Raw genomic sequence first — 14,409 nt, 5'->3', positions numbered from 1 at the left:
AGGGACCGTGTCACGGATTTTAGCAAAACTTAGGCATAGGAATTGCCCACCAAATTTGTTTAAATATATAAAATAACATCTTAAAACAGTGAAGGGATATTTAAATAACACACCAAATGCATAAGAAGGTACGGATGGCCAAAAGTGACGAAGATTGAAACGGATTGCGATATGGGTTTTTGAAAAATGGTCCGGCGGAACAGTTTTCAAAGTTAATCTTGTTTCCTTGTAACTTTAAATTATAACGCCGGGAAACACATTTGGCTGCAGTGAAGCTATGGTTTTGTGATTTAGAATCATAGAATTAATTTCTTTGCAAACATTTAGTTTCATAGCGGGTTTTTGCAAAATTTAATAACATAAAATTAACTAAGCCGTGACACAGGCTAATTTCTCTGAAATACCGTAGAATTCCGGTTATAAGCCCGGAATACAACTTCGTAAGCTTCGAATACAACTTCGTAAGGGTTTTTGTGTGGGCTTATAAGCGGAGGGGCTTATATCCGGGAGGGCTTATAAGCGGAATGAAAAACACGTTTCGAAACAAGCCTCGGGAGTGTTGATCGAAATACGTTTTTAAAGTTAAAAACGCACAAAAAGGCAACATTTAGCCCTGATCAATACTGTCATTCGGTAGAGGGGGGCTTATATCCGGGGGGGCTTATAATCGGATGTATTTTTTTGTTTCCAGGTTGATGGGCCTATAACCGGGGGGGGGCTTATAAGTGGGGGGGGGGCTTATAACCGGAATTTTACGGTAGTGGGTCGAATTTGGAAGAGGGGCGCGCGCATATTAAGACAGGAATACTTATTAAAAAAAATAGTTTGTTCACAGGCCCTTTATCTTTTCCGCCCGCTCTGCGGTCGCTCGCTGAGTTCGATCACCAGCCACTGTTCGGGAAATGAGAGCGAGGGAGGGACAAACAAAGACCGGACTCAAGATAGCTTGCGAGCAGAGTGCTTAATTGAAACGACCAAATTAAACTTAAACCTACTATGAAATTGAGATTACCATATGCCTTTTAATATTTCGGGATATCTAATTGCGAACCACTAATAATAACTCTCTAACTGACGGCCTTGGGCCGCTGCTTTCTAAACTATGTGACATATTGATGGACTATACAATTTGACGAAGAATTAAATCGACTGATTTTCAATATCTCATTTCCAGCAAAAGTCAGTGTTCGCCACTCTAGAAATATTGGGGAGACAAAGCACCAGATTTCAACATAACATTACATTTCAACATTACGTGGATCGTGGTTCAGTTTCCAATGACACTGACCAATCACAGCTCAAATAAGTTAACCAAATGATCCCGGAAATCCTTGCTCATGAACGTGGTGCTCAGTCCCTGGAGTGGTCGAGTTACATGTTCCTAAGATGAAAATTACTGCAGCTAGAAAGAACATCTACAAAGTAACAGTATTTGGACAATGATAATGTCTGCAGTAAATATCGATACATACTAGTTATGCAACGCTTTCGAGTGGTATACTATGGAATATCCCACGAGTCACTTGTATTTTCTCGGTATACACACGAGCCTTTAGGCAAGCGTGTATACCAAGAAAATACAAGTGACAAGTGGGATATTCCATAGTATACCACGAGAAAGTGTTGTGTAACTATTTTATACCATGCCATAGAAAATACGCTTACTAAATTTCGTCGAGAATACAATTCGCAGCGCATGATGGGAAGGTTGGGTTGAATACCGTCGAATATACAACGGCTTTCCTGTATTCTGATTGGCTGTATTTTCTATGGCATGGTATAAAACACTATATGCTTTAAACAATATATACACCAGGTCCTTGTGAAACTTGTTTTTCAGGAATAAAAGGTTTTTCCTTGAGCATTTTAACAATAGCTTCAAGACTCATAGCCATTCTCAAGTCGCCATCAACCTTTAATGTCCCTTGCATGTAAGCATCAAAAGCCGCAGTCTGCCCGTAAAATATCTGCTGCATATCATCAACACTCATTGTAAGAACCACATCGGGGTTATCAACCGGCTTCTCGGTATATATTTTTCCATGTCCACTTTTAAGATCTAGATACCACGTTCCACCGTTTTCTCCAAGAATGTTGAATTGAAACATCCCACCAATCTCCTGAACGAGGCTCTCGTTTAAAACACTGCTGACCAGCTTTACCAGCTGCTCAGGAGTAAGAAGGCTGGGTGCAGTTTCCTTGTTTCCAGAGCGAGAAGGATCCACTGAGGAGTCAGCGGGGGGAGGGAGGGTGGGTCCACTTCGGATGCTTCCTCCTCCCAGTGCTACAAGGGTAAAAAGAACAATGTCATGTCACTTTAGATTAAAATATGAAAGGCATTGTTCTGCTACAAAGTGCAAACATTTCATGAAAATACTGTCCCATGGCATGACAACCCTGGAAATAAATTTGGCCTAAAGAACAACAAGATCTGTTCTGTTCTGTTCTCATCATCATTTAAACTTGAAAAAAAATTAAAGCTCATTATAATGCTTGTGGGATTGTGTACTGTGTATTAAAAATTAAAATATAGAATAAAAGTTAAAAAGTTAGATGCAGGAGACGGGACAGGAATTAAAAACTTTTATTTTTGTGAGACATTCCATCTGGTAAGCAAGTCAGTTTCATTAGTAATTGTGGAACTGTTTTTTTGTTTTAGAGCTGAACATACCTGACAACATACTAGTCATGCTAGGATCAGCAAAGGTCATATTACTAAGGTTTAAACCCTGTGATCCTCCACCAAAGAGAGCAGACAGAGCACCGACGACCTCATCAGCTTCCTTTAGTACTCTCACCTCCGACCTTTAATGTCAAAACAACAAATTTACTAATTAGGAGTATTTCATTATGCTATGGTAGTTAATTCCAAAACACTGAAAGCATAACTTTGATTTTTTCACAACTAAATGGCTATCAATAAAGAATTATTGACAGTGTACAGTCAGATTAAATTAACATGCAAAATATAATTGATGTAATTACGAAGAAAATTAATACAAAACTCACCAGTCATACAAAACTATTACCATGCACAAAAATCTAAGAAAAATGCACAATCACACTTACATTTCAATTCTTGTTATCTCTACACCCCAAACTGCTGAAGCTGCATTGACAACATCCTGTTCAGTTTAATAATACAACAGTTAATAATTATTGTGTCATTCAAGGAAATGTCCATATCTTCCCTGTGGAAGACTTTTCAGTTGGTTTGAATCTCCCACCAACCCACCTAACCATTCCTTGACCATTCCTCCAGAAATTCCAGTTTAGCTATATAATTCTTCAAATTTTATTTGTCTCTTTAGACCGCATGCCCTCCAAATTTCCAATGACTTTCCGTGGTAACAGATATTTTCTTGAACTGCACATTTTATCTGGATACCAAAGTTTGTTGCAACGCTATGGTAACGTGCAAATAAACAGACCTCTACATGTAAGAAGTGGTAGTTGGACTGCTCAAGAATTTGTTTTGCCGTTTTGCTTTATTGGACGTAACATATTTATTTTTTTTTTAATTCATTTACAAACACAATAACACTTATTACACGAAAAGAAACTACGTAAAATATTACTTACATTAACAACATACAAGAAAGAAAAATTAAATAAATAAATAAAAGGGCAACTCCTCGGCCTAAAAAGGTTTCTTTTTGCCTATTGTTACATCAGTTCATTATTATTATTTTTTAACAAATATTATACGCGATAGCTACTTCATATAGTTCAGTTTGATTAACAGCAGTTACTAATAATTAATATTTAATCCTAAATGTTATTTATAGTTAATAGTTGATAATAATTGATAATAATTGGTGCAGAAAGATATCCTAGATAAGTAATATAAAACAAAAAAAATGTATATCTATCTCTCAAATGCACTTTGGCCTTGGTTCGCTTAAAGAAGGTTAATATACGAGAGAGTTTTTTTTGGGAAAAGAGACTACGTAATGTCGAGAAGTGGAAGTAAAAGATTTCATTTCTTAGAGGTAGTATCTAGGTTGTTGGACTCTATATGAAACTGCGATTTAAGGGACACAAGAAAAGTTGTTAAAACCGGGATCTTCTTGTTGACTCTGCAGCTCCATATATAATGTCTTGCCAGAAGAAAGCAAAAATATGACATAACATATTTGCAAAGCACAAAGGAAAACTGTTTAATTTGCTGCTGTCACTGTAACTAGAAACTTTTCTTCACTTATTTTTGGCCGACTATTTTTGGTTTTTAAAAATGCATAAAAGTGCAAAACAATAACACATGACAGTCCATATGGCACGAAAAGCACAGGCATCCCAGGTAGCTTGGGCATCCCAGCTAGCACAGGCATCCTAGATGTCCCAGGTAGCACAAGTAAATGGGCATCACAATAAGCTCAAACAATCTTACTTTTGTTATTAAATGGATTTGATGATACCTGAACTTGCTTGTTGATAAATTTTCTGTCATGTTGAGCTTCAAGAAGCTTCCTGGAAGCCAGAGAATTAACAAGAGTTGTTTGAGCTAGCATACGTAAGGAATGGTTTAGATCTTGCACTGCTGTCTTGGACAAAACTGCATCTTTGATGCTGAAGTGTACCTCTGCACCCACTGACACATACCCTCCATCACTGGTGCGTATCTTGGAAGAAACGATAACAAAATTAATGTAAATAAACAGCAGATCATTACAACTGCCCTGATAGGCACAGCATTTGCGCCAGCTTCAGGGTCATTTTTTAGGTCTCTTCCCTCACAACAGTAAATGTACCATTCTGTAGTTAATCTGGTTTGTTGGTGCCGAGAAAATATACGTGATCAATAACCAAGTTTAAAAGCAGTTATTGACCTTGGACATCAGAAAATACTGTTTAGACAGTACTGTTTTCATGACAGTTTTTTTGAATAACAGCTTTTAAAAGCCAGAAGTACACCTGTAACAACAACCATAACCGATTTAAATTCGCTTTTTTCACGATCCCATAATACATCTTGTTTTATTTAAATAACCCCCCAAAATTTTTGCATAAGCATTGTTTTCAATTTCTCTGGGGACGATTGCACGTCACTGTAAATCCCAAGAGAAATTGAAAACAATGCTTATGCAAAAATTTTGGGGGTAAACAAGATGTATTATGGGAACGGTGAAAACAGCGAATATAATAAAAAATTATTTTATATACTATACTGCAGTATACTTTTTTTATAATTTATTTTCATTATTCCTGTGAAGTGCTTTGAACAGTGTATGTAAATAGCGCTATATAAGTTTTTATTATTATTACTGTTGTTATTATTATTATTATTATTATTATTATTATTATTATTATTATTATTATTATTATTATTAATATTAATATTTATACCTGTTGAGGTGGCACACTAAAAGCTCTGGCTCTTGTGTCAACCCTTGTCCACACATCAATACAAGGGTTAATAAACACCACCCCTGAAAATAGAATTTCACCACACAACATTAATTTTAAGTAGTAGATTGAATATGAGGGGGAGATCTGTATGGGCGTTTACAATGGCAAGCCGAAAGGCAAGCCGTTGTGAACGGCCATACAGATCAGACGCGAAAATTTTATTCTACTTGTGAAACGAAAACAATAAATTGAATGCAAAGTATTGTTATGCGAATCGGTAGACAGGGCTTGAAATAATTTCAGAAGAGTCTCCGGACACAATGACCGGCCAAATTCATTTTAGCTCAGTCATACCTCGTTTCTGCTCGGACAAGATTGCAACATGTATTTTTCCATTAATTGTCAAATAAATGTAAAAATATATAACACCCCCACCTTAAGAAATAACATTCCCTAAGTGAATTCTTTTTTACTACAATTTCGCTTGCTTTTATGACAAGAAAACGTTTCGTGCAGAATATAATTTGATTAAGCGAATATTTTCACATCTTTAAATGCTGCAAGCAGTTTAATGAAAAATCGTTTTGTTTTCATGAATGAGAACCGCTTTCAAAAAGTAAATAGATGGAAAATAACAATCAAATCAGAATTCAATAATTATTAAAGCGAGCTTATCTAATGTCTCGGCTACTTCTTTTTTGCAAGTTCCAATTTATGCAAATTTATGTGAAATGTAATTTGACTCCACACTGTCTCGTTTTCCATGTTCATGAATGGTGAAAACAAAATTCTTTCTCCGGCTCTTTATTAAATGAAAGTTGTATTTTCGTGGATGAAAACCTGTTTCACTTGAATTGAAAAAATCAATTGCTGATTGCAATCTTATTTAATTTTCCAAGTTATTTTTCGTTGAGTAAATTTGTCTAGTGGCTCAAACTTTGCAAATGACACAGTAATTTTCAGTGCTTGGGGTCGTAGGTTATAGGCCCATTGGCTTGTTTTGTTTTCTAATCATCATTTTCAATGATTTTTACTAAACCCGTGGTGCACTTTTTGGAACTTGAAGTTTTGCAAAATCTTGAAATGTACCACTTCCGGATTGTTCTCATTAAAAGATGTAGATTTCATGTTGCGTTTCCCAGCGATTATTAAAATAAACAAGCAGCCAGAAGAACATTTTCAATCTGAATGCCTTCATAATTGAAAACAAGGAAGTGTATTCCCTCACACTATAAAACATTAACTCCAAACTTGCGACTGCAAAGAAAGTTTTAGTCGCCAAAGGAAAAAATTTAGTTGCAAATGCAACCTATCGGTCGCAATTTCGAACCCTGAATTATTTTATAATGCAAAGAGGTCAAAGATTGTTTTAATCATAGTTCATTTAAATTGTACTTTTATATTCCGGGCTTCAGAACTAAATTTAAAATAGTTTGTTTCTGTGCAGGAGAAAACGGACAATTTTGGGAAAATATTTCAAATTTGAGACCGTAAGACGCGAATTGTAAACAACCGATCAGTTCTAGTTCATTTTTTTGGTCGGAAGTTCCACAATACAGCGAAGTTTATACGCTAACAGAAAGTAGACAAGTCACAACAGCATAGAAAATTAAGTTTGTTTCAATATTATTATTATTATTGACTTCTGACCGGACAACATGACCGGCAAGGTGAACGTTTGACCGGTCAAGTCCCCAATCAGGCCGGACATTGTCCGTTGACTGGCCATTATTTCAAGCCCTGGTAGAGATCTGTATCAAAAGTTAATGAATACTAATTAGCTGAGCAGGAGTTTGTATCAAAAGTTAATTCTATTCTTTGATTTGTATTGGGGTTTACAGTTGTGTACATGTGATCTGAATACTGTGCTGGAATTGGTTTGCACCCACATGAATAGTTAATGAATTTTACAAGGATACTTATTATTGATAGTACAGTCGAACCCCTATTAAGCGGCCACCCATTAAGCGGCCAGCCCCTATTAAGCAGCCAGTTACTAAAGTCCCGAAAATATTAACCTGAAATCATACCCTCCCTCCCTACTACTGCTGCGGGGGAAGGAGGGCATGATACATTTGCTTGTCGAAAGTCATGTAAAAAAGCCAGATTCTGGCTTTTTTGTCTGATTGGTCGAGAAACAATACTCAATGGAGCGGTGTGAACTGATTGGTTGTCGTATTTCAACGAGACTTCCGGTCAGAAGCTGGTAATGGCAAAGACGAGTCACGTTTACTGCGAGGACGAGTTCTTTTCTACGTTAGCTGAAGCCCTAACAGATTTCAAGTGAAACTCTCTGAAGGCAGAACAAATAGAGTGAGCGACAATGCGTAACAATTTTGGTTCCGTGAAGATGTTTTTGTTGTTCTTCGAAAACAATATTCCAGAGATGTTGGAATGTTTACAAAAGCGACCGATCTTATCTGCCGTAAAACAGCTCTTGTCGGTGAATTCCTTTTTTTGTGCGTGTAAGCTGAAATGAAGGGACGGCATCCAGTACAACTGATAAATATATGTTCGCAAGCGCTTTCTCACCTTGCTACTAAAAGCGTTTTTATCTCAACACGGCGAAGTTTAAACACAGGCTGTACCTATGTACAATTTTTCTCCAGACGTTTTTCACGCCTTGTGGAAATCCGAGTCTCGAAATTGCCGCCAACTACAAAGAGTGGTTTGACAGTTCGACGACACATTAGTTTATTTAAATTAGGGGGCGGCTGGCGGCCGGTTAAATAAATGTATCAGGCGTTCTTTTTTTCCCTCTCGCTTTCGTAAAAAGAAAAAAAGAACGCCTGATCGCAGGTTACGAAAATATTGTCAGTATAATACTGTAAATAAAACCCCTTTTAAGCGGCCACCCCTATTAAGCGGCCGCGGCCACCTTTCTGCCGTCCCGATGAGCGTTCTTCTATTGTTTTTACCTCTATTTAGCGGCCAATGAGAATGTAATATACAATATTTAAATAAATTTCCAACAAGCTCAGATCGTGACGGCCGATAAAATCATTCAAACACGGGTTTATACATGTGTTTATTGTCGTCTTTATGTGATTCCATTATTCCTTTTCACCTTATTTTGTATTGAAATAATGTAACCTTCTTAAAAGACCTTATGCTAATTTCTGACAAACCCCTATTAAGCGGCCAACCTCTATTAAGCGGCCAGCTGCCATTTCCCCGAGGGTGGCCGCTTAATAGGGGTTCTACTGTAATATAATGAATTAAAACTGACCTGGTCCCTTGGGAGGCAACAGTTTTCCCAGTCTAAAGATAACAGCTCTTTCATAATCCTTTATCACCTGAATGTGTACAATACATTGGATTTGTCAGTCATGTCCAGTTACAGGAAAATTATATCCATACTCATTCAAAGGAAGGCAACTGTAAATTCTGAGGGGAGGGCAGTTTCAATTGTCTTTTTTAGGAAAGTGTGAAGCTAAAATGTAATTTCCAGAGGGGTGCAAGGGAAATGCATAAGTTGTAGTACAATTTTTCCCAGGGGGGTACCCCATAAAAAAGTGCCGGGGATGCTCATCGGAAAAGGAAAGGCGTGGCTCAAGCTTTTTTAGACCTCTAAAAGATACCAAAACTCTGAAAATAGGATTTATATTTGTATATTTTTTTGTGTGCAACCCTAAACGAGACCCTGACAGCTAAAAATATTGCCCAAAACACCTTAAGCGAGACCCAAAATCCGACATTTATACCCATAAGTGAGTCGACAGGCATCCTTGCCCCTGGCAATTTTACCCTTGGTACAATTTGGCAATTTGCTTTGTTTTTTATTATCATACATTTCCATACACCAGAACAAAGGAAAATACCAAATCGTACCAAGGGTAAAATTGTACCACAACAGATATTCTCAGGAAAAAAAAAATTAAAATCATTGTGCATTATTAACAAAAATAATTTTGTTGCATGGCTAAACTTAAGCAGTAGTTTTTTTTCCCTAAAATTAGATTGATTGATAGAAGGATGTACTGACAGCAATAAACAGCCAAACCATCTCTTGGTTTACTCATAGTATTGAGCATGCTCAGTAGCTGTCAGCTGTACCACAAATGTGAGCAGGCTTGTTTTGTTCGATATAAAAACCTCTGTCGGTCAGATAACTCCTGGCTTCCCTTCGCTGAAGGTCAAGCGCATTTAAATCTATTCTAACAATCGAAAGGTTGTTGCGTTGGGTTGCCATATAACGACATGACCTTTGAAGGGCAGTCTCCTCTTTTTTTTTTTGCTAATTAAACTAATGATTTCTCTTATTTGGTACAGTGTTTGTGTGATAAAGACCGAAACTTACCTTTACACAGAAGAACAGTGATATCGGAAAAGTGGCAAGTAGAAGAACTGAAGACATGAATGAAACGAAAAATTCCACGATATTCCACTCTGATGGTTTGCCTATAAAAACATTAAGTGAGAAACGGCGATCATAAAAAGCTATTTTTGTGGCTTCGAAGGCTTTGCACGAAATGCAAATTTATGACAGGCACAAGTCGTTTAAAATTAAGACACCTGCTTTATCGCTTCCATCGTAATACACTGCTACTTGATGCTCTGGTACTCGGGTATAAGTGAATGCTTTGGCCATCGATCCCTCAGACGATTTTACGCCATTTCTCTACAGACACAACACAAACAGGCATCCACTTCGAATCTTCGAAGCCAAAGTTTTCCCCGAATTTGAGCCCCAACTTCATTTCGTCAGCGGTCATTTTACTAAATCCAAAATGGCGGCGCCGGTTGGTTTTGTCGGGCGCAGATTCACATCCAAATCCAGTCCGCTTTTACTCCTTTCCCGGAGCTATGCGGCCAAAAGGTTCAGAAGGAAAAGGCAACTGGCGCCATACGAAAATCTCAAGCTTCAAGACCATAATGTGTATTTACTGAGCGAGCGAGATCCTCCCAAGCACAGTTTCACTGAAGCCATGAGTGCCCTGCGCGCGTACAATATCTCCTTGAGCGGGATTGTTGATCAGGTTGTTGAGCTTTACATCAGGGTGGACATGGGAGAAAAAGGGGTAAGTAACTCGTAGGAAGACTTCTTTACTAATGAAAACTGCTCTACAAGATCTGCATGGTGTAGGACTGTTTTAATACTCACATGCAAAGACTACCCATGCAAATAATCAACTGAGCAACAAATTGCCGGCTTGCAAACACGTGACAAAGCGGCCATATATTGGGGGTCAAAACAATAAAATAAATTTCCGCAAAATTTGCATGATAAAAAAGTTTAATTCCCAGCAGAGGGGAAAACTTTTTTCTTGTCCCCCAGCATGGCCGCCCTGATGTCAGTTGCAAGCCATCAATTAGCCAGTTTGTGACAAATGCAGACTCCAGACTTGCAGGCTTCAACTCCGGTTAGCCTTTTTATGGTAAGCTCTCTATAATGGTAATGATAACACGAAATATTCTTAAAAAATCTGCAGGTCTGCAGTCTGCATTTGTCTTACACTGTAATTGTAAATTAGCAACTAGCAACAACCAGTCAGATCTTGCTAGCGCTAAAGGCATATACGTAAATTATTCATTATTAAGTGTATGAAAAGACATCAATCAATCAATCAACCAATTATTTATTTCCTTGTTGCCGCAAATACCTGTTAATACACACATACAGTAGTAACACACACACGTACATGTACATGTAGGGTCATGCAAGTTTGAGAATGTTTATTACGTATCAACACTTTGTTTGTTTAATTTGCTTTATAATACATATTTTAAGTTCATGCTGCCTCATGTACATGTTGGGCATTGCATATTAAGCTCGCATGAAGACACCATCACATTTTAATTCAATTTGTCCTTGCAACTTCTCTGTGACCTTTTTAACCTTCAAAAATAATTATTTAGAGTTATTAACAAAGGCAAGTCACTAAATGGTGGGAAAGAAACCAGAAGAGGTTCAACTAGTGTAGTTTGCATGAAAGCTGTGGCTCTTTCCCTGGGTTCTTTGGAGGTTTCCCTAAACTTACTCTCACTTATATTTCAGCATATTTCAACCCATCTGCATATTAAATTCTACGTGCATTTTTAAATTATGTCACTAGCAGCACCTTTTTCATTTAGTACAGTGCATTCTCATTAGCCTGCAAATAAAGCTGCCTCTCATTCGCTCCCTTCACAGGCTACATCCTCATTTCTGATATTTTTATTTTACAGAAGAACAAGATCAATCCTTTTCATGGTCTGATGTTGCTTCCTAAACCATATGGTGTGGAAAGAAAGGTTCTAGTTTTTGCTAAGGTAAAAAGCTGTAAAATATTACAATATAGAAGCATTTCTGAAATTTTCTTTAACAGTGTGCTATGAGATGAAGTATACAGTACAATGCAAAAGGAAGAGTCTGGCTTGTGACTTTACACCCTCCCCGCTCCCCCCATTTTTTGCAATCAGCTGTTGTGCTAAATGACAGAGTTACCATGTTAAATTATTTGGAGAGTGAAGTTTAGTAGGACATTAACTGCTCTAAGAGTGGAGCATCAATGTCTTCCTACCCCTCCCCCTGTATCCAGAGTAGTTTTGTCCTTTCCTTGTGAAATGATTAAAGAAAGAAATGGAAACTTTATGACTGGATATGATGCCAGGTAATTTAAATGCATAAAATAGAGAGATAGTTTACATCTGAATTATCACATGCAGTTCTAAATTATTTGTTTCAAACCTCACTCTTTTCAGGATGAAGCTGCTGAGGCTGCAAGGAATGCTGGGGGAAACATTATAGGTGGAGAGGAACTCATTAAGCAGGTAAATGCAGTATACATGTACTGCGTGTGTAAATAAATGTTAATAATAATAATAATAATAATAATACATAATATTTTAAGAGGAGGCCTCCAATCACCTAGGGGTGGTTTTCAGGAGGGCCCTCTGAGAAAATAAATGTTAAACCTTAAAATACAGTAAAATCTAAAATACAATAAAATGACAAAACCCATGCGGTACACAAACTTAGATTAAAAACTAGAACAAGAATTAAAATACTACTAACTAAAGTTAAAAACGATTTAATAAAAACTGTTTCAGTTTGTATTTAAAAACAGTTTTCGGCATCAGTTTCTTTAAAGCACTTGGTAGTGTGGTCCAGTCATTAATGGCTTTTGTTGTGAAGAAGAAAACAAAAATATGCTATTTCTATGACACCTTTTGGTTAGTTTTAACCCTTTTGCCTCAAGAGTGATTGAAACAACAGTATTCTCCTATTTGCAATAGAATAGAAGTTTTCAGAATGCAGAATGTAAAATATTTTGAAGAAGCTAATAACGAGCTCAAATTTTCTTAAAATCTGGAAACACTCTTTTATTCAATTGATGCATGCCATGCATTGATCTGATAAAGTTCAAGTCATCTAAGCCAAAAATAATATTCCTAGCTTTTGATCTAGATTTTTGCTTGCTATAATAATTATTATTAATTTTCCATTTTATTTTTAATTCTATTTTTCAATATTAATGCTATTTAACAATTAGACTACGAGCCCAAGTTTTCTATAAGCAAATAGTCAAAGAGGCGCAGCCGAGTTGACTATCGCTCATAGAAAACGAGGGCGAGTAGTCTAATTGTTTTAGTAGAAACTTTAAAGGATTGCAGTCCAAAACCTACAATATTTTGCACTTTGAAGACAAAAATCAAGAAAATTTACCGCTTAAAGAGCTGCGCGCGCGACTGTTTTCTATCGGCGAATAGAAAACAGTGGGAGAACCAATCAGATTCGCGGATTTCCAATAGAACACAGCTGAGTTTCTACTAAATGCCTTTATTGTTGAAGGTTGCAGCTGGAGAGGTGACAGATTTTGATCAGTGCCTCTGCACATTGGAATTTCTGGACAAAATGAAACCATTACAACAAGTCCTCAAGGAAAAGATGCCAACAACTCGAAGAGGTAATACAGCCACTGAAGACAAGTTTAGGTGCCATAATATTGCATTGTTATTGACAAAACAGAAATTGGTGAACTTGTTTATATTGCCTGATAGAGAGGAAGTTTCAGAGAATTAAAAAAATTATTTTTTCCTGAGCTACAGGCAAGGGTTAACATTAATTACATATATATTTATTCCTTTTTTGGGGGTCTTAACGTTCTTGTCACCAGGGTCCACAATCCTTCTGGTCTGCACCAGGGACCAAGACCTCAAATTGTGAGCATGCGCAGAGTACTTTGACAGTGAGTCCATGAATCGCAGACTTCCTGTGTTGGAGCCGGCCAGAGGTCTCGTTTCCTGGTGCAGACCAGAAGGATTGTGGACTCTGGGGAAGAGAATGGGTTTTAGCAGAAAATGATTACATGACCAATCAGAGAGTGATTAAAACATAGATGTTTAAAATGTTATATAATATTAATTTCCATGTGATTTTTGTGTTTAAGGTACTGCATCTGATGACATTGCTGCTGCCATAGAAACATACAAAAGGGGTCATCCATATAAGTGCGACAAAGACGGCATCATTGATATCGGAGTAGGGAAGGTAGAATAACTCATAAGCTGCCAGCTTATGAATTTTTTAATGTAAACTATGTTTGCTGTTATCGAAATGTCCAAGTAATGCATTGAGAAATTTCCTTTTAATTTACAAGGTTAAATTTCTTTTTGATGCTGCAATATGAGGAAATGTTAAAATAATTGTACAAATTTGAAAATTAAAGTGTTACAAAATATTGCTTTTTTAAAATTTAATGTTGTTTTGATTATGTATGTGCCTTTGGAAATGTTTTTCTTTATTTTATGTATTTATTTTTACAGCTCAGCTTTACTGATTCAGAAGTCAGAATTAACAGTGCAGCAGTATTATCTACTGTTGCCACACACAGAATATCTACAAAAGGTATTTTGCATACACATTTTAAATTGATGTAATGTATATGAAATGATTCATATATGAACTGCAGATGTATATGAAAGTGATAAATGATCATCGCAGTGAATTTCCAATTTAAGCAATTGGAAATAAAGAAGCCTGAAAAAAATTCAGTTGAAGCCCTGATTTTTTTTCAGGCTTCTTTATTTTCAATTGCTTAAATTGGAAATTCACTGCGATGATCATTTATCACTTTC

General features: G+C 36.8%; 2 protein-coding genes across 2 annotated transcripts; one reads left to right on the top strand and one right to left on the bottom strand.

Annotated features, from left to right (window-relative positions):
• Positions 1-1,002: 1,002 nt before the first annotated feature.
• LOC144639931 (stomatin-like protein 1) lies at positions 1,003-10,005 on the bottom strand. The gene is made up of 9 exons (XM_078499195.1): positions 9,865-10,005; positions 9,650-9,750; positions 8,579-8,645; positions 5,347-5,429; positions 4,419-4,622; positions 3,070-3,125; positions 2,672-2,805; positions 1,787-2,284; positions 1,003-1,471 (listed from the first exon to the last, which is right to left on the bottom strand). The coding sequence occupies exons 1-8, from the start codon at positions 9,938-9,940 to the stop codon at positions 1,797-1,799; spliced, it is 1,209 nt and encodes a 402-aa protein (XP_078355321.1). The 5' UTR covers positions 9,941-10,005; the 3' UTR covers positions 1,003-1,471; positions 1,787-1,796.
• Positions 10,006-10,020: 15 nt separating this feature from the next.
• On the top strand, positions 10,021-14,179 carry LOC144639932 (large ribosomal subunit protein uL1-like; the record flags this gene model as incomplete). The annotated part of the gene is made up of 6 exons (XM_078499196.1): positions 10,021-10,370; positions 11,518-11,601; positions 12,034-12,102; positions 13,124-13,238; positions 13,722-13,822; positions 14,098-14,179. Coding segments are annotated over exons 1-6 (742 nt in total), but the record flags the coding sequence as incomplete, so codon positions are not given.
• Between the last annotated feature and the right edge of the window lie 230 nt (positions 14,180-14,409).

Source organism: Oculina patagonica, unplaced genomic scaffold, assembly GCF_052425735.1.
Source record: "Oculina patagonica isolate OP01 unplaced genomic scaffold, crgOcupat unplaced150, whole genome shotgun sequence".
Taxonomy (NCBI): domain Eukaryota; kingdom Metazoa; phylum Cnidaria; class Anthozoa; order Scleractinia; family Oculinidae; genus Oculina; species Oculina patagonica.
The sequence above is the reverse complement of the archived record's forward strand: the minus strand, read 5'-3'. Positions and strand labels throughout refer to the sequence as shown.